General features: G+C 38.1%; 1 protein-coding gene across 1 annotated transcript in view; it reads right to left on the reverse strand.

The window, feature by feature from the left end:
• CNGB3 (cyclic nucleotide gated channel beta 3) overlaps positions 1 to 21,433 on the reverse strand; it is a 244,371-nt gene that overhangs the window by 25,887 nt on the left and 197,051 nt on the right. The window contains exons 15-16 of the mRNA XM_006880559.1: positions 10,646 to 10,729; positions 664 to 782 (exon numbers count right to left, since the gene is read on the reverse strand). Coding sequence (XP_006880621.1) covers positions 664 to 782; positions 10,646 to 10,729 — 203 coding nt within the window. The remainder of the gene's footprint in view (positions 1 to 663; positions 783 to 10,645; positions 10,730 to 21,433) is intronic.

A 21,433-nucleotide genomic window follows, 5' to 3' on the forward strand; every position in this document is an offset into this window, starting at 1 on the left:
TATAATACCATATTATAATATTAATATTAATAAATCCAGGAGCTGAGAGGTTGCATAACTTGTCTATGTATCATCACTGGTAAGTGACTGGGTTTTAGAGTCAGGCAATATGTTTCCACAGCTAAGATTATACCATTCATCTACTAGAAAATACCTTCTTATATGTCTTCTAGTAACCTGAGAATGATCAACTCTCTCAACATCTTTGCTCTTAAATTCATGAATTCATTTATGCAGACATAATTTGTAGGGATTTGTGCTGTTAACCCCAAATCTCAGCCTTTCTGGCATTTTGAATTCACTTTGTGAAAAAAAGATGAGCATTCTCCTCCCATGTGATTTATATCCTCAGAAACACAAAGGAAGGTGAATGACGAGTTGTTTTTATTGGATAACAATGAGTTTCATGCAATATTAAGCATCTCTCTTGGGTCAAGCACTGATGTAGGTCCTAGTACTATAGAACTGAATGGCCCTTTTTATAGGAAACATAATCTCTTTTGTGGGAGGGAATGAAAAGAAGTGTGAAAATCCTTATTTAACTGATTGTTTCAGCACAATCAAACATTTAGTAAACTTGAACTAGGACTTCACTTATGAGTCAAGAGTTTTATTTTAAAACAAATAATTGACTTGATTATATATAAAACAACTTTCAGATACCTGATTTCTCCAAACACTGCCCCAGCTTTCAGAGTAACTAGAACTTGAGTGCCATCCGGGCCTCCAAGAACTTGAACTTCTCCATGTTTGATGATGTACATTTCTTTGCCGATTTCTCCCTATATGCCAAATATACAAATAAAATGGTGGTAGTTTTGCAAAGATAATATGCCTCATATTAAGAAATAGAAAGTCTTCTAGGAGAGTAAGTAAAAGAGAAAATGCATATAACATCAATGTGAATGTAATTATTTTAGTAACTGAAGTACTTACATAAAAATTGGTTGGGCATATTACTCACAGGATTAGGAAGATGAAACACTTCACTACTACAAATGTAATACTCGCTACTACACAAATGGCAGAGGGTTGTGAAAGATAGTAAAGGTTGGTAAAGTAGAGGCTCAGCGAAAGATAGAAATACCATTAATGAGAAAGGTAGAAGCAGCTTGGTTTCACCCTCTCCAGAACAAGACCTCTTAGTTCTTTTAGCAGTGGACGGTAAATTAGATATTCTTCTCCAGCTCTGCAACTCAAGGGCATCGTTTCATCTTCTATTATCCTTAGTCATTGTCCAGCTCTCTGATGTATAGCAAGTAACAGTGAAGACCAGGCCCGGATCAGTTGTACCTTAGTCTCTAGACTGAGATCAATGCTTTTCAGTACTCTGGAGAGGTCCCTGACAGCAGATTCTCGAATGCAGTTTGTCTTTTGATTTCCTGGCTGCTGGTACCAAGAGTGTTGCTTGTGGAGCCAAGCAAGCAGAAGCTGTTAACCATCTATCACTAATCAGTCACTTCTAGAATATACTAAAGTCAACCCAAGATTAAGCAATAATGATGATAATTATAGTTTGAGATGACAACTTGCTATCAGTGCTAGCACAGAATTTGATAGGCTTTCATTTATGAATTAAGGAAATAGCATTTAACCTTTCTCTTGGAGGTTTGGAAGTTCTATAAAGCCAAGGGTTATCCTCTCCCCCCACCACCCTTTTGGTATTGATATATTTTTTTAAAAAATTTCTTTTATTTCATTATTTTTTGTGTGTACCGTCAAATCAGATCTGACTGGTACAGGAGGAGATTGTTCCTCCTTCTCTAGCAGAGCATCTGGTGGATTTGAATCGTGCACCTCTGAGACTGTAGTTGCAGCTTCTTGCCAGGTATTGATATTTTGATGAAAGCTTACAGAAAACTTGGATTCTCATTCACTCATTGTTGCACATTTTCCTCCCTACCCCCCTTTTGCTTTTCCTTTTAAAAAATTCTTTCACTGTTGCACAATCTTCTCCCTGCTCCCACCCCACCCCCCAGTCCACTTGCTTATTCTTATTCGGACTATTGTCATACAAATAAAACCGAATCATATATTTCTTTCAGACAATTCTTTCCCTCATCTATTTCAATGCAGTGTTCATTATTTATCCCTTCTCTTCTTAGTTTCCCCCAACCTCCATGTCAGTCCTGTTTTATAACAGTGGCATTATGCAGTATTTGTCCTTTCGTGAATGAGAGATTTTACTCAGCATAATGTTCTCCAGGGTCACTCATTTTGTATAATATTTTATGAGTTCCTTGTTTTTCAGTGCTGCCTAGTATTATTCCATTGTGTGATGATGCCACAGCTTCTCTATCCATTAATTTGTTGATGGTCACCTGGGTTACTTTCATCTCTACTATTGTGAACAACACAGCAATACACATGAGTGTGCATATATCTGTTTGAGTGACAGTAGTAGTTTCTTTAGGGTATATTCTAAGTAGTGCAGTTGCTGGGTCAAATGATATTTCTATTTCCAGCTTTTTGAGAAAGTGCCATACTGTCTTCCATAGTGATTGCACCATTTTACACGCCTACCGGCAGTAAATAGGATTCCAATTTCTCTACAACCTCGCCGATATTTGTTGTTTGATGCTGTGTTGAACTTTGCTATTGTTACTAGAGTGAGATGATAACTCTTACTTGTTTTGATTTTCATGTCTCTTAGATCTAGAGATTTTGAACATTTCTTCATGTGTGTGTTCGCCATCTGAATGTCTACTTTGGTGAAGTATCTGTTCATATCTTGTGCCCATTTTCTGATAGGGTTGTTTACTTTTATCTTGTTGGGGTGTTTGAATATTCTATAAATTCTATATATAAGTCCTTTATTAGACATGTCATTACCAAATATTTTTTCCACTCTGTGAATTTCCTTTTTACCTTGTTGGAGAAGTTTTTTTATGTACACCAAGAGTTAATTTTGAACATTAGTTATTGATGTCTTTTAATTGTGAAGCTGAGTTTAAAATTACCAGACTCCAGCTCTTAGTTTGAAATTCTTAGAACTGAAATTCAGATTTATCTCTTCATTCCCTTCATGAAGAACATAGAATCTGATACCATTTCTATGTTATAAAAATTGAGACCATAGCACGTTGGTTTAGCTGATGAGCCAAAGTTCCATGACTCACTGATTAGAAGCAAAACACCTAAGTTCAGATCTTCTAAGTGAGCAGCGAAAATAGTAAGTTCATATTTTGCATTGTGCTGCGTATACTAACACTCAAATGGCATCTCTGGAAGTCAATTGGTAAAGGGCAGTGCTGTTACCAATGGCTCAAATCCATAAGCTGCTCAACGAAGGAGAAAGATGGGTGATTTCCTCTTGTTTAGTTGTAGTTTACTGCCTCTTACTGTGTGAGTTACTTCCACTGGAGGGTCAGCTATGAGTAGGTCTCAACTTGATGGCACAAAACAATAACAACAATGCACAAGTACAGATCAAAGCAAAAATTCCAACACAGATGGACTTTTTAAGAGTTATTTATATAATAACAAGGCTAACAACAATGTTGTTGTTATATGCTGATATGTGAGACTCATAGCACCCTTTGTACAACAGCTCTGAACCCTGATCTATCCTGAGCCAGTCTTACTGTCTCTGACCATCTACCCGATTACTTCAGTTACTGAGTCAATCCATCTTATCCAGGGTCTTCCTCTCCTGCTCTGTCCCTCCACCCTCCCAAACATGATGTCCCTCTTCAAGGACTGGTGCCTCCTTGCAACATGCCTAAAGTATGTCAAGTGGAGTTTCAGAATCCTTGCCTCCAAGGACCAGCATGGTTTCACACTCTCTCAGATGAACTTGTTTGTTCTTCTAGCAGTCCATGGTATATTCAATACTCTTTTCCAGCATCACAGCTCCAAGGCATCAATTCTCTATCACAATAGCTAGTATTTTTTTAAAAAATAGTAACACGGTGTTTTTCTAGTTTCTTATTTTAGAACATGGTACTTTAAAAATAGTAAGAAACTTTTGTAGATATGAATTAATTTAATTCTTGCAAAACCACTATGAAGTGAAATAGAGAAGACATTATTCTTTTTATTAAGAATGAGTAGTAGAAGCCTGTAATGAAATGTGTCCTGAGCAAACTTACATGACTGGTGGATGGCAGCATTAAAATAAGCAGCATCTTTATTACCTGTCTCTGTATAATATATATAGATTTATTGTACTTAATGATGATGTCAACATGAAGACTAATCTCTTAAAAACCAATATAGTAACTAGCGATGCTTTTAAAAATAAGGGAAAGTGATTGAAAAATTAGTTTCCCAAGACATGCTTCAGGAAGTAATGATTACGACAGGGTCATATTCCTTTTTCTTTGCATGAAATAACCCTCAAGGAACTGGAATGATTTTTCAAAGGCAGTTATTACAACTGACTGGAGGTAGAAGTGCATAATGGGTACTTAAATATAGTTCAGCACTTTTAATTATTTTTTAATGATCATTTCAATAATTTTCCAAGGAGATCTGGCATAATCAACCAACCAAAACTTCCACTATTTCTTGCATATTTCTAGGCTAATTTAAGCCTTTGCTGCAAGCTTAATTAGCATTCAAATGAAGGAGACTTTCCTCAGAGAACAAGGGCTGACAGCATGTGCAAAATAAGATCAAACCAAACTCTTTTGGTTAGCTTATGTACTAATTTGAAGAAAGTATAAAAATGGCAGAGGGGAGGCTGTTGAAGGGTGGAGGGACTGAACAAAAGAAGACGACTCTGGATGAGATAGATTGACTCAGTAACTGAGGTAATGGGTGTAAGTATGTCAGAAACAATGAAATTGGTTCAAATTAGGGCAGGGTTCAGAGCTATTGTCCTTAGGGACACTATGACTTGCAGGCAACACAAAGGCACATAATAACAATTGGAGGCTAGAAGGTATATTATCACATTTGGGTACACCCCATCAGAAATGAGCAGTGTTACTTAAAGTGTCTACAGGGAGTTTTGTTGTTAACCCAAAGGCCATACCTCTCAGGGTTCAAACCATCTAGTCTATCCTTGGGAGAAAGAAGTGCAATCCTATGTGATTTACAGTCTCAGAAATTCAACAGAGGGTCAAATATGAGTTGATTCTGACTCACTGGCAATGATTGAATGAGTGACTCAAAGTGTGGTTTCTGGCCAAGCAACATCAACCTCACTTAGATAGAAAATCAATTGCCATTGAGTTTGCCTGACTCACTGGGGCTGTTTGGGTAATTAGAGTAGAACTATGCTGCATAGTGTTTTCAGTGGCTGATTTTTTTAGAAATAGACTGCCAAATCTTTCTTTTAAGACATCTCTGGGTGGACTTGAACTGATAACCTCTTGGTTGGCAGCTGAGCATGTGAGCATTTGTATCACTGAGGCACTCTTGGAGCCATTAAGAGGTTCAAATTCTACTAGACCAGAGTCACTGGGTATGGAGACCTTCGAATTTATATGTTAACAAGCTCTCTCAGTGGCTCTTTGTCATACTAAATTGTGAAGAATGAACTGCCATTGAACACTGAGGAGAAATTGACAATGTTATTTGAGGCAGTTCAAGCTACTCAACTAGTAACCATCTTGGGAATTATCTTCAGAGAAAGGCAGGTCATCAAACTTAGACTAGAACCCTGCCATTGATAGGCCTGCAGGGCCACCTCATGAATCCTGTGACATGGCCTAAACGAAACGAGAGCTTCAAAGATTTCCCATGTTGTCTGATGCTCCAACCTACTTAACTGTCTGATGCCACAATCAAGAAAATGTACCTTGTAGTTTTTAGGTCTCTCATTTCCCTATTTCTTTCCTTCTTTCCCTGAAGTGTGTTTGCTGATTTTTTTTTAATTTTTACTATTATTATTGAGAGAAGAAATTGGAAATGTTAAGGGCACATCTACTCCACATTTCACACACTGTTGAGCAAATTTGCACTGCTTAGGGGCCTGGGTTCTATAGCTTATGTGAATTATCTCCGTTTTCAGTCCCTGTTGCTTTTGGAACAAATTGAAAGGCCATTTTGGTGTGCTAAGGTCATTTAATTCCAAATGCTCCACTGCCCTAAAGCTATCCTTAAAATGCATTGTGGTTTGTATACACATTTGTATGAAAATGTTTTGATATCACCAATCTGTTTGCTTCTATTGTAGGCTAATTTGTGTAGAAGTGTGTGTCCTTGATTTCCATTATATCACAGGCTCTCATTTTCCTGCTATCCCTGCCTGCCTGCTCTGTCACCCTATCTGATTTGTCATCATTTTTTCCTTGTTGTTATAAGGCATTTTTTCCTTGTTGTTATAAGGTGCTGTTGAGTTGACTATGACTTACAGCAGTCCTGTGAATAACAGCTCTGAACCTTGCCCTATCCTGGGCCATCCTCATGATCTCTGCCATTATCAAATCCATTGTTACAGTCACTGTATCAATACATCTCATTGTGGCCCTTTTCCTTTTTCTCTGATTCCATTTTCTCCAATATGATGCCTTTTCTGAGGAATCACTGTTTCCTGAAAACAGGTCTTAAGTGTATGAAAAAAATTTTACTATTCTTGTCTCTAAGGAGCACCCTTGCTGTACCTCTTTACATGACAGCTCTGCTGTATCTTTTGGCAGTCCATGGTATATATATTCCGTACTCTTCACCAACACAACAATTCAAATGCACCAATTCGTGTTTAGTTATCCTTATTTGTCATCCAACTTTCATATGCATATTCTAGAACACGGGTAATTTTTGAAGTCAGAGCCTTAACACTTTTATTTTTTTTCCTTGAACTTCTCATGAAGTCAGTGGGGATTATTAGGTGCCATTGAGTCAACAGCACCTCAGAGTGACCCTGTGAACTACTGGCTCTCAACCATTTCCCTGTAGTTCCGTTTTCTTTTGTGGTCTAGACTCATCTATACCTGTACACTCTCAATCTGTTAACCAAACGTACTTTACACTCCACTTTGTCTTTCTTTTCTTAATCAGTAGCTAACTTGTTTCTTGAACATGCCAACTTCTGACCTTCCTCATTACCATGATTCCTGGTTTTCATCCAAAATTCTATGTTCTGCACTCTTTTACTAATGACAGAATTCCTGAGAGCCTTTTAATTTCAGAAGTCATGACCAGTCCTGCGTCTTAGTCTGCTTTAGTCTGGAAGCTCTGTTGAAACTTTACCTTCCAAGGATAGCCCTGCTGGCATTTGAATCACCTGTGGTATCGCCTCCAGCATCATAGCCACCTTGGTTACAGTCTTATTATACTGACAATCTTTTCTTTACGTTTTAAACTTTCAGAACCTCTCCTTGAATTTTACAGAGGTTGGGACTCTGGTGCCGTGCATTAATAATATGGCCTTGCCAGCTATCATCTTCCCTTTTGTTATGGAGAGTAATTTAGGAGTGGCATCCACTTCCTAAACAACATGCCCTTGGAAACCCTATGAAATTTAATAAATGTTGATAGTTGTAGAGCGGCTTCTGGCCTTTTCTTCATAGGGTTGCTATGAGTTGTGCTCAACTGGGTGGCAATCAATAACAACAACAGTAATTTCTAACCTCTTTGCCCTTATGACTCCCTTCTGGAGTGAGCTGTTTGCTGTGTTAGTGAGGTAGAATCATGGTAGAACCGCCTCTTGAATCCCCACCTTTCTAGAAGGGATGATCCAAATCATCACTTTTGTTTCCTTGGTGGTGAGGTTTATATCACTGAGGTCCTCCTATCTTTTCCACTCTGGGTAACAACTTTAACCCAATCCAGCTGCTCCAGGAACCACAGCTTGCAGCTACCTGGGCCTGCTATCCACCAGCCTATGCAACTAAGTGAATCGGTCTAGACCAGCCACTCTGTAAGATGCTGCTGCCCAACAAACAAGCCTGATCTGTGAATTTGGACTTGCCAGCTTTCACAACTGTGTGAGCCATTTTCCTGATGGTTTATAAAATTCTATAAGCTGCTGTAGCAAATTAAGGGATATAAAGACATAGAAGGGAGTGAAAGGTCTGAGGTTTTGAAGGAGAAACAGTTGACATTAGAGATGATGGAATGGCGCAGCAGTCTGGAAAAGTTGGACATTTAGAACATTTTTAACCTAAGAGGCAGAGGCCTCTTAGGCACTCACTCTGTGATAATCCTTCTGAAAAAATTATTCCTACATGCCCAACAACTTGTCAACCTTTCCATATTCCCTCACAATCCGAATTATTTAAATACCTTTGCTATAACACTCCTTGTAACTTATTCTTTCTTCCTTATTTAATATAATTAATTTTATAGTTATGCAGTTATTGAATTTCATTGGTTATTATTTGTCTCCACCATCAGGTCAGGGAGCTCTAGTGGCCTACTGAGTAAATAGCTATGCTGACACCCTAATGGCATGTAGTTCAAGTCCACTAGATGCTACAAGGGAGAAGAAGCTTCTGAAAAACTGCTGGAGGGTCAACTGTGTGTTGGTTCTAACTCAAAGGTACACAATAACAACCCTTTCCAGAGGTTGGCAGAGGTAGGTCACAGAGGTAGGCCAGTGACTTCCAGCTCTGGTTTAATTTTAGAACCTTCAGGGATTCTTTTTTTTTTTTTTAAATTAATGATATGTGTGCTCCACCTTAATCATTGGATCTCTAGGGATAGAATCCCAAAATCTAGGCATAGCTGTTCTTCTGTGCACTGTGAATTGAGAACTATTGTAGCAGACTATATGCTCCTGGCGGATAAGAAGCATCTTGTTTTGCTCATTACTGTACATACTCAAGGTCCCTGGGTGGTAGAAGCTTTTACTCTATTCCTAATCTAACTTGATGATTTGGACCAGCCCCGTTGAGCTCTGCTTCTGTAAGGGTAGCAGCCTTGGTGGAGAAATTCTTGTGTGTGGTTGTGGTATGGCCATGGATTTGAACTGACTCTGTGGTTATGGACTTTCTGTTTGTTTTTGCATATACCCAGTGAACAATGTAATGCCCCATCCATATTAAGTATTCAAATACATTCATTGAATTTTATTGAATAAATATTAAAAATGTCCTAAATTTTGCCTTCCTGTGGCACAATTCAGACTCAATTCTTTTCTGTCTTGTTGTTATTGTTGTTAGGTGTCATTGAGTTAATTGTAACTCATAGCATATCTACCCACAACAAAGTGAACCTCTGCCACATCCTTACCATTTCTGCAGTGCTTAAATCCATTGCTATAGTAACTGTCAATCTATCTCACTGAGGTTCTTCTTTTTTTCTGATGAATTTCTACTTTTCTAAGATGAATTGCATTGGGAAAATCTGCTGTTAGGGACTTCTCCAGAGTACTGAGAAGCAATGATGTAAGTGTAGAGACTAAGGTGCGCCTGTTCCAGGCCATGACCTTTGTAATTACTTACTATGCATCAGAGAGCTGGACAATGACAGAAGAATTGAGCCTTTGAGCTGTGGTGATGGAAGAGTATTGAACATACTCTGGACTGCCAAGAAAACAAATAAGTGTGTCTTAGGATGAAACAAAGTTTCTCCTTGGAGGCTAGGAATTTGAAGATCTGTCTCACATACTTTGGGCACGTGGTCAGGAGGGACTGGTCCTTGTAGGACTTCATGCTTGGAAGGGTGGAGAGACAGTGCAGGAGAGGAAGAACCTTGATGAGATGGATTTATACTGAAACTGGGAAAATGGCGTAAGTCAGTGAGACTGGCTCAGGATAGTACAGGTTTCAGACCTGTTGTATATGAGTTGCAGACGACTGCACATTACAACAACAACAACAACAACTCTATTTTTCATTTTAATTCTTATCCCAATCATTGATTTAATTCTTCAATATATCAAACCTAGGGCCACTATTTCTTCTAAGTTAATAATCAGAGATGTGAAGAAATATTTATAAAAGAGAATGTTAATTTTAAGAGTAATTTAAAATTATTTTTAATAGCAAACATTTGAAAATAATCTAAATGTCCATCAGTAGGAGAGTTGTATGACAGGTCCATAGATGAAAATATGTGGCTTAAAAATCAGTAAAAAATACAGTTGTAGATTGCATAGTGGTATATAAAATGTTTTGCTAATATATTGTTACAAGATAAAGAAAACTTCAAAATATATGTATACTATAAATGCCAATTTTGTAAACCATGTTCTCTATAACCGTCAATAAATACAAAAAGGTAAGACAGTATTAGGAGCTGTTTCTGCATGATGGATTTCTATCTTTGTTATTTTTTTATATTTTCTATTTGAAAATAATGTATCCATAGGACTTTTATAATCATAAGCAACAAAGTAAAATTTTAAAAAATCTGATGCTGATTAGGAACAAGCAAGATATGCTAACCAAAGTTAATAGCTTACTGAATACACCAAAGAGGGAAATCAATCTTTCATTTTTGTAAGTTTTTCCCACTTCAACTATTTTGAATTAATGGGGTGTGATGACTAAAATATACATTTATACAAAGTAGTTTTCCAGACTTCATATAGTATTTACATCCTATAACATGAATAATCAAATAAACATTGTCTTGTCTTATTTGGAGCTTTGATAACATGTTATTAATATACAAAGTTATATTAAAAATTATTTATCTACTGTGAAATTCACCTTGGACAAATTTTATTTAAACTATGCTCTTGACCTATCTTTGACCTCCTTTTCAAGGTAGTTACTAGTTCTGTGTTTGAATGCCAGCATGTACTTACCTTTTTGCAGACAAAGTCACCAGGTAAATAGATAGTGGATTTCAATCTTAGCAACATGTCATAAATCATCTGTGTATCACAACCCTATAGAAAGAGAAAAATAATTCTTATAGACACATCACAAAGAGCAATCTCTAAATGAATTTAAAATAGCAAATAAATAATAACCGACAGTATCTATACCGGGACTAAACTACTAATTGGAATAAACTTCTTGAGTCCAATATTTAGAGAAAAATAGACTACTGTGGCAATAATTTAGTTACAAATCAGATATAGGTTGGAGTCCTGACTCCACTCTTTATTGCTATGTAAACTCTTAAGTGTTCATGTGTAAAAATGAGAATAAAAAAGGTTTTTATTCCATATTAGAAAAATTAAGAACTTAGTATGATGTTAAAAGATAGGTCTTAATGATGATGTTAAAAATAAGATAACCAAGATAAGATATATTGACATCAAGTTGATTCTAACTCCTAGTGACCCTGTGTGATTGAAATACAACTGCTCTGTGGGATTTTGAAGGTTGTAAATCCTCACTGAAGCAAACTGCTGCCTCTTTTCCCCATGAAGCCCCTGGCGGGGTAGAAACAGTCCAGCGTTTATAACTACTGAATCACCAGGGCTCATGGATAAGATATAGTTGATCTTTATCTCCCACAGATTCCATACTGGAAATTTGCCTACTTGCTTACATTTATTTGCTACTCTCAAATCACTAGGTGCAGCACTTTCACAGTCATTTGGAGACAGCACAGAGCTGCAAAAAAATTGGAGCTGCCCGATACATGTAATCCCAGCTAGGCAGAACAAGGTGTTTCAGCTCTTTTACTATAAAAAAAAGTGTTCTTTGTGTGGTCTATTTAGAGCCATGTTCTTTGCATTCTTGCAATTTTTGTTGGTGATTTTGCCGTTTGAAATAGCTCCCAAGCAAGCGCTGAAGTGCTGCCTAGTGCAGGTTGACCCTGATGTGCATTACGGAGAAAACATGTGTTTATTAGACCAGTTTAATTCAGGCATGGGTTAGAATGCTGCTGGCTGTGATGTCGATGTTAATGAATCAGCAATATCTCGTAAATAAGATGTGTATTAAACATAAAAAATGTTTTTACTGGATGGTTGATGAGAATGTCATGACACTTAATCTTGAATTTTTCTTAGGAGTAATGAGTTAGTATTTGCTATTTCACTGTTGGCAGTGATCTTACAGAACATAACTACTGTGAATAACAAGAATTTATGGAATTACAAAAGGTTTCGACGGCACATAACAACAGCAACAACATAATAATAATAATATATATAACACTATAGTATTTATATAATAATATCCAGGCCATGGTCTTCTCAGTTCTTGCTGTGCATCTGAGAACGGAGCAATGACTAAGTATGACAGATGAAGAACTGATTCTTTGAGTTGAGTGCTGGAGAAGATATTGAACATGCCACGGACACCAAGAGAACAAACAGATCTGTCCCGAAGAGGATGAAATCAAGCTTCTCCTTGCGGGCAAGGATTCTGAAGCTCAGTCTCACATATTTTGGGCACGTTTCCAGGAGAGATCAGTTCCTGGAGAAGGACATGATGCTTGAAAGACCCTGGATGAGACAGATTGACACAGTGACTGTGGCAATGGGGTCAGGCGTGTCAGAGACAGGGAGGCTAGCTCAGGATAGGACAAGGTTCAGAGCCTTTGTTAATAAGGTCACTGTGAGTCATAGTTGATTCAATGGCACATAACAACAACAACATATTAATAATAATGTTGTTACATTATTATTGTTTAGTAAAAATCAAATAATAACAACACCCAAACTACCAACACTGAGTCAATTCTGACTCATAGTGATCTTCTATCAAGTTTCTGAGGCTGCAAACTTTATGGAGGAAACTTTCCATCTTTCTTTGTGGAACAACTGGTGGATTCAAACTGCAGACCTTTGAGTTAATAGCCCAATACATTATTATCCACTATGCTACACTGCTTCTTGTAGTTCAGCATAGGATAGTATGCTTCTTAGTCCATGTATGGGTTTCACATGAGCATTTTAATTGTTCTGATATATTCTTTCTTCTCAATGTTATCCATAATTAATTATGATCCATACAATCAAATACCTTTTGCATAATCAATAAAACACATGTAAACATCTTTCTAGTATTCTCTGCTTTCAGGCAAGATCTATCTAAAATCAGCAATGCCACTCCTTGTGACATGGCCTTTTCTGAAATCAGCTTGAATTTCTGGTAGTTTCCTGTGGATGACTGTTTCAGCCATTTAAAAATAATTTTTGGCAAGGTTTTTCACTTATGTATGATTTTAAGGATGTTGTCCAATAATTTCAACACTCAGGTGGGTCCCCATATTTGGGGGCATGAGAGCAAATACAGATAGCTCATAGAGAGAACACAAAGCTCAAGGCAGATATTATTTTCCAGTCAAGTTAAGCTATTGTTTGGTTTTGAGAAGACTTTAGGAGATATATTTGGTTTAAGGATTAGATTATCTCAGGGCAATAGTTTCAGAGTTTGTCCAGTCTCTATGGATCCAGAAAATCTGGATCCCATGAGAATTTTAAATCCTATTCCACATTTCCTCTTTTTGTTCAGATTATTTTACAGGATTGTTTTGAAACATTCGGTACCAGGAGACTGGCACCATCCAATTCCTCTGGTCTCATTGCAAAATAGGCAGTAGTGATTCAAGGAAGCAATTAGGTACATATTCCACATCTGCCTCGAGTCTGGACTGTCCTTCCTCTGTTGCTCTAAGGGAACAGAAGCCAGTTGTATGAAATCACCTTCTAATAGTGATTTAGGTTGAAAGTCAGTCCACATAAGTATTATTTTCCTATATGATGAATGAATGCCAAATTTAGGACAGATTTTTAAAAATCCCACTCTAGCTTTAAAAATTTTTGCTTTCACCAGAGTTTTTCATTTTTTATTTCTGGTGCTGATAACACCCAGAAATTTTCTTCTTGTCTTTAAAGAGAAATAACATGTGGTTTTTTTTTTTTTTTAATATAAAGAATTATAAAGCCAGCCTTAGAAGAAGAGAAGAAGGAGGTGGAGAAACAACGGGCTTGCCCTTAATTTGTGAATTGGACAACCATTCCTTGAGAAACCACTATTGGTTTCGGCAATAAGTTCTTGACCCAGATCCATGTGAAATTTCACCCTCAGGCTTGCTTGACTGATATGGAAAGTTTATAATCTATGATTGAAGTATTTTCAAGTAGCCATTGATGAGAAGTATTCAGATCAGCTTGGGGTTACAATTTTAAAAATTCATTTAAGAAAGTACAGCTTTTAGTTCTTCTGCACAGAGAAAAAGCCAAGGCTGAAAGGAAGACTTTCTTAAAACAGCTCAACAAATATTGATGAGAAGCTACTGTGAGCAAGACTTTGCATCATGCCCGTGGAGGAACCAAAGATGAAAGCGAGTAAGCTTAGTTATGATGATTCGTTAAGTAAAGAGAAAAGCTGTAATATGTGATAGAAGCTGATCATGTCCTAAGACATAGCCACAAGAAATAACTGCAGGGCTTTTAAGACAAGGAAGGTTACTTCTGTCAGAGAACGGAAGGGAAAGTGTTCAAATGCGAATTAGAATGTGAGCTATTTGAGAATGAGGATAATTTATATTTTCAGAGATGCATGGAAAAGCCCTTTTAGGTTAGCAATTTATTTTGTTGTTAGTTGTTATGTAACTTCCTATGTTTTCATAGTATATGATTTTAATTTGTCTATTTATTTGTATCACACTCTATGGAGTAAAAATTATTAATGCAAACCTCCAACAAATACATTTGCATTTTTTTTCCAAAATGTGTAGTTATTTTGTGATACATAGGAATTCTATGTAAGTACATGGTTTGTGGTGTCAATTATATAGTGATTTCATCAGCTCCACACCCATGTTTATTGTGGCTTGGTTTGCAATTGCAAAGAGTTGGAAACAACCCAAGTACCTATCAACAAACGAATGGATAGAGAAGCTGTGGTATATTCACACAATGGAATACTATGCTGCATTGAAGAACAAGGAACTCATGAAATATTATATAAAATTGGTGACCCTGGAGGACATTATGCTGAGTGAAATATCTCAGTCACAAAAGGACAAATATTGCATAGGACCACTGTTATAAAACAGAACTGACATAGGAGTTGAGGGAAGACTGAGAAAGAGGGAATAAATAATGTAGACTGCATTGAAACAGGTGAGAGAGAGAATTGTTTAAAAAGGATATATGATTAGGTATTATTGTCATGACAGGAGTCCAGAATGAAGGCTGCACAGTGGAGTGGACTTGGGGGCAGGATTTTATAACAATGAAAGAATTTTTATTTTACTTTTCAAAGAAAAGAGAGAACTGGGCGGCGGGGGGGGTGGGGAGTGTACAGGAAGAAAAGTGCAACAATGAATGAATGGAAACTCTAAGTCTCTGTAAACATTCATTAAAATTAATTTAAAAAAAGGGCAGGGGGAAATAATTGTATGCAAAATTTGGCATTCTGATTACTGCAACCCACTTAGAAAAAACACAAACTTTAAATTGTTCTTAGTGACTGCCCCAGTAAGGAAACTTAGTGACTTTATTATTTAAAGAAAAGCATTGGAAATATAAGTTCTTAAGCATGTCGGCCTAGAATATCACCACCATGAAGTTTACTGTCAAATATTCCCATTGTACACACTAAATGATCATTAAGAGAAGGTTTTAACAACCCTGTTAAGTTTACTTTCATGTTCACAAATTGATTTTTTTCAGTGTTATTTGCAATGTTAACTATAAGTTGTAGGTCAAAAATAAAGTTTTAAATTAAAGATTCTCACCACTGGGCCAATTGGCAGCATCAGTATGGATGGTGAAGAGATTGAGATAGTTAACAGTTTTAATTTACTTGGCTCCATAGTCAACACTCTTGGTAACAGCAGCCAGGAAATCAAAAGATGAATTGCATTGGGAAAGTTGGTTGTGAGGGACCTCTCAAGAGTACTGAAGAGCAACGATGTCAGACCGGAGACTAAGGTGCGCCTGATCCAGGCTATAGTCTTTGCAATTATGTGCTATGCATCAGAGAGTTGGACAGTGTATAGGGTTGAAAGAAAGAGAATTGATGCCTTTGAGCTGTGGTGCTGGAGAAGAGGGTTGAATATACCATGGACTGCTAGCAGAACAAACAGGTTTGTCCTGGAGAGGGTGAAGCCAGAATGCTCCTTGGAGTCAAGGATTCTGAAGCTTCTTCTGATGTACTTTGGGCATGTTTCAAGGAGGGACTGGTCCTTGGAGAGGGACATCATGTTTGGGAGAGTGGAGGGACAGTGCAGGACAGGAAGACCCTTGATGAGATGGATCGAGTCTGTGAGTGGAGTGGTGGGAATAAGTGTGTTTGAGATGGTGAGGTTGGTACAGGATAGAACGGCGTTTAGGGTTCTTGTACATAGGGTTATGAGTCGCAAGTGACTCGATGGCACATAACAACAACAACACTTGAATGTTTCTTTAAAATGTACTTTGATGAAAACTCCCAACTGTATAGACTCATGTTGTTGTTGTTAAGTACCATTGATTAGACTAGGATTTTATGTATATACAGTCATAGGGTGAACCTACGAATAACAGATTGGAACCTTGCCCTATCTTGTGTCATCTTCATGGTCACCGACATGCTTGAGCCATTGTTGCAGTCCCTGTGTCAAACAATGTACTCATTGGAAATATTAATATTTTAGAATGTTCTTTTTCTCTGACAGTAATTCTATCGCTACCTATGTGTAAAGATGTATGTGACAGTATTGTTTCCAATACTGAAAACAATCCAGAAAACACTGTAGTATCAATCAGTTGTTGCTGTTGTTATATGCCGTTGAGTCGCTTGTGACTCATAGCAACCCTATGTACAATAGCCCTGGAACCTACTCTCTAACCTGTGTCAACGTTATCGACTTTGACACACCTACCCTTGTTACCCCAGTCACTGAATCAATCCATTTCATTGATGATATTCCTTTCTTTCATTGTCCTTCCACCCTCCAAAGAAGGATATCCTTCTCCAAGGACTAAGACCTCCTTGCAGCTTGTCCAGTGTATGTCAGACAAAGCCTCAGAATCCTTGCTTCCAAGGAGAGACCTGATTTTACCCTCTCCAGGATGAACCTGTTTGTTCTCCTGGCAGTCGATGGTATATTCAATACTCTTCTCCAGCACCACAGCTCAAGGGTATTACTGCTGTGGAGCTATTCTCACTTCATTTCCTAGAAAAGTCATGGAAATGATCCAAACACAGGAAGCAGCAGCTGTAGCTGTCAAGGATATGAAAGTGCTCTACCTCCTTTCCCAGGTATAGAGACCCCAGCCCACTTCCTTATCTTGAAAAAACATCTGTGACCATCCCCTCCCCATTTTCCTTGTAAGACAATATAAAACCCCTCTCTAACTTTAAGTGGTGGCTGGTTTTCTTCTGCTTTAGAGCCAGCCTGGAAGTTTCTCCTCAAAAAATGGTCTTTCTTGGCCTGAACTGGGTTCTGTCCTTCCTCAGCAATCTTTCAAAAGGCATCAAATTTTCTTTCTATCATCCCTAGTAATTGTCCAGCTTTTGGACACAGAGCAAGCAATTGTGAAGACTACGGCCCAGACAAGGCACACTTTAGTCTCCAGACGGACGTAGTTGCTTTTAAGTACTCTGGAGAGATTCCTGCAGCAGATTTCCCAAATGCAATTTGTCTTTGGATTTCCTGGCTTCTGGTCCCAAGAGTGTTGATTGTGGAGCCAAGTAGGGTAGAATACTATTAAATGGCAGAAATTAACAAGCCAGATCTTTTTATCTTTCATATATTCCACCTTTTCCAAATCAACTTTTGCAGAGTCAATTCTAACACAAAGTGACTCTCTAGGATGGTGGAGATCTGTCCCCTAGGATTTCTGAGGCTGTAAACACTTTACAAGGAAGCTCTAGTTGCTTACAGTGTCATCAGGCCAGAGAACAGGGGATGTATGTGCTGGGCAAGTCTTCAATCAGGGACCTCTCCAAATTACTGAGGAATAATTAATAATAATAATAATAACAATATAATAAATAATAATAATAATAATCTGTGACACTGATGTGTCAAATGCATTAATAGTTGGCTATCCAATGCGGACAGAGAGTGGGGTGGAGCTTCCCGATGAAAACAAACTTGGAAGGAGGAGTGGCGTCCACTTCCGTAATAGCTTGCCTCCGGAAACCCTATGAACCTGGAGAGAGGATGAAAGGCACACAAGCATCTAGGACTCTCCTTCATAGGGTCGCCATGAGTCACCTGCGACTCGACGGCACTTAACAACAACAACAGCAACAACAACAACAATAATATGCACCATGGTCCTGTGAATCTGAGAGCTGGAAAATGAATGAGAGGACAGAGAAGAATTGATGCATTTGAACTGTAGTGTTGGAGAAGAGTACTGAATATACCCATGGGCTGCCCAAAGAACCAAGAGATAGGCTTTGGGGAAGGTGCTGCAGAGAGCTTCTTGAAGGCGAGGACGATGAAGCTTTGTCTCACGTACTTTCAGCATGTTGCTAGGAGAGTCTATTCCTTGGAGAATGACATTATGCTTAAAAAGATCGAGGGATGGCAAGGGAAAATCTTCAACTAGATGGAGTGATGCAGTGACTACAGCAACGGGCTTGAGTATATCAGAGATTAAGAGGATGGCACAGGATAGGACAGGTTCAGATCTGCTGTTTATAGGGTCATCATGAGCTGTACTCCCCTTGATGGCGTCTCACAACAACTGGTGGCTTAATAGTAAGAAGTTGCACTGCCAACCCTAAAGCTCATAGTTTGAATCCACCAGCTTCTCTGCATAAGAAAGATAGGCAGTCACTTCCTGGCTGATTTAAAGCCTCTGAAAGCCTGCTGGAGGGTCAGCTATGAGTTAATTCTAACTCAACACACAACAACAAACATTTTACAGTAGTAGACTACCATGTTTTTATTCCACAATGTGTCTGATGGGTTCAAATGTCTAATCTTCTAGTTTTCAAATGAACAATTTAACCACTATACTACTAAGGTGTGTGTGTGTGTGTGTGTGTGTGTACTGTTGTTCTTATGTGCCTCCAAGTCCCTTGCTACAATAGCTCTGAAATCTGCCCTGTCCTGAGCCAGTCTCACTGACTCTGATACACCTAATCCCAGTGCCCTTGTTACTGTATCAATCTATCCCCTCTGGGATCTTCCTCTCCTGCCCCTCCACCCTTCCAAGCATTATGACCTTCTTCCAGAGTCTGTCCCTCAAGATAGACTTATTAATCACTGTACTACCAAGAGGTGTGTGTGTGTGTGTGTGTGTGTGGTAAAAGTTTACCATTCAAAATGTGCCAATTTAGTGATTATGCATCTTAAAAAAAATTATGCAAAGGAGTCATTGGGTTGAGTAGCTGTGGCTTTAAACCAGCTCTTTCCCTGAATTTAGACCTAATAAATGAAGTTTATTTTATGATGTTATTTTTTATGATGTGTTCTGAGAACTATTATCTTTTTCACCCTTGAAAAGGATTATTTTCTCAACATGCACTTTGCTACATTATTGTATGATTAAAATGAATTACTTCCTAGTGCTACTCAGTTGTATTTTTATTTAGGTTAGCTTCACTTCCTTTCTGGAAGTCATCAGCAAATTTTGTTACTTATAGGAAGTCAAAACACAGCCAATGGCTTTGAATGGCCACTTTTTATAATATGAGTTTATCTGTTACAAGCAGCATCATTAACATTATATTAATATATCACATTTATATTGCATTTAATTGTTTTCTTATACTTGGCCAGAGCTTTCCTCCTAGTCCTCTCAACCTCTCTACAATGCCTGGGATTAATTTGTATCATTCTCATTTTCAAATGAGAGAATGGAGGCTCAGGAAATCTATTGACTTTTCCTAAGGTCACATATGCAAGTGAATATCAGAGGAAAATATTACCAAATGTGCATGTTTTGAGCTGAGCAACTTGAGGACAAAGTGTGTGCATTATTCACTCCTGACTTCCCAGTGGTCCACAAACGCAGAGTCGTGGTAGACAAGAAAAAAATATAGGAGGTTGTTAAAATTTAATTTTTGACAATGCAAACTTGATGGAATGAAGTTGTTAGAATTTAATTTTTAACAATGTAAAGTTTTGTTGTTGTTGTTTTTGTTGTTATGTGCCGTCCAGTCACTTGCAACTCATAGTGACCCTATGTACAACAGCCCTAAATTATGCTGTCCTGTGCCAATTGCACTGTCTCTGACACTCCCATCCCGATTATCTCAGTCACTGAATCAATCCACCTCATAGAGGGCCTTCCCCTACTGCGCCGTCCCTCCACCCTCCCAAGCATGATGTCCTTCTTCAAGGACCGGTCTCTCCTCACAACATGTCCAAAGTATGTTAGACGGAGCCTCAGAATCCTTGCCTCCAAGAAGCCATCCGGTTTAACCCTTTCCAGGACAAATCTGTTTGTTTTCCTAGCAGTCCATGGTATTCTCAATACTCTTCTCCAGCACCACAGCTCAAAGGCATCAATTCTCCTTCTATCCTCCTTGGTCATTGTCCAACTCTCTGATGCATAACAAGTGATTGTGAAGACCATGGCCTATATCAAACGTACCTTAGTCTCCAGAGAGACACCATTGCTCTTCAGTACTTTGGAGAGGTCCCTAACAGCAGACTTTCCCATGGCAATGCGCCTTTTAATTTCCTGGTTACTGGTGCCAAGAGTGTTGACTGTGGAGCCAAGCAAACTAAAGCTGTGTACAATTTCAATCTTCACCATCCATCCTGATGCTGCCAATTGGTCCAGTGGTGAGAATCTTTGTCTTCTTGACATTGAGCCTCAATCCATATTGGAGGCTGCAGTCCTTGACCTTCAGCAGCAGGTGCTTCAGGTCCTCTTCAGTTTCAGCAAGCAGGGTTGTGTATTTGAGTAAATATTCTGGAGTGTTGCATGTTGTTGGATGAAACTTTTTCATTCCAAACAGTCTCTAAATTAAATGGTGGTTTTTAGAGTCAGGAAGTTCTTTTATCATGACAAGCAATGAACAAAATTGTGAACGAAGTACAATTTATCTTTGAAAGTCTATATTTTTGGTCTAGTAAGACTTTTTCATTTTCAAACTCATTTTTGTTCTTTCTTCCAAACAGAATTTAAGACAGGACCAATAATGTGTTCTTTGGAGGCAAAGAATGATGAGGTTTTTGCTTCAGCACCTAACAAGAATAATAACCACCACTACCACCATCAGTAATTTATACTTCATTGTGAATTTAAGTGGCTCTGGAGTATAAACAACAATATTCTGGGGAGTTCCCCCAACTCAATCTTATTTTTGAAAATGAAAGGAAATGTTGTGTTTGCTGCTTCTTAGACTCCATTTCCACTTAACACGTAAATGCTGAGTAGGACATTTAGGGCAAAGTATTCAGAATCCATCCTTTAGGGTTATTGAGGCAAATCAACATTGGATATCAAGTAATATTAGCAGTTTTCAATATGGATTACATCTCAGTATTAAGAAAACAAAAATCCTCACCACCGGACCAACAGGTGAAATCATGATACAAAAGAGCCTGAAGTTGTCAATGACTTTATTTTACTTGGCTACACAGTCAACACCTATGGTAACAGTGGTCAAGAAATCAAAAGATGCATTGCTTTGAGAAAATCTGCTGTCAGATCTCTCCAAAGTGCTAACGAATAAGGATGCTTACAACCAAGTTGTTGTTGTTATGTGTCATCGAGTCACCTGCC

The sequence above is a fragment of the Elephantulus edwardii genome, unplaced genomic scaffold (assembly GCF_000299155.1).
Source record: "Elephantulus edwardii isolate Elephantulus edwardi_28Jun2011 unplaced genomic scaffold, EleEdw1.0 scaffold00008, whole genome shotgun sequence".
NCBI classification, from domain to species: domain Eukaryota; kingdom Metazoa; phylum Chordata; class Mammalia; order Macroscelidea; family Macroscelididae; genus Elephantulus; species Elephantulus edwardii.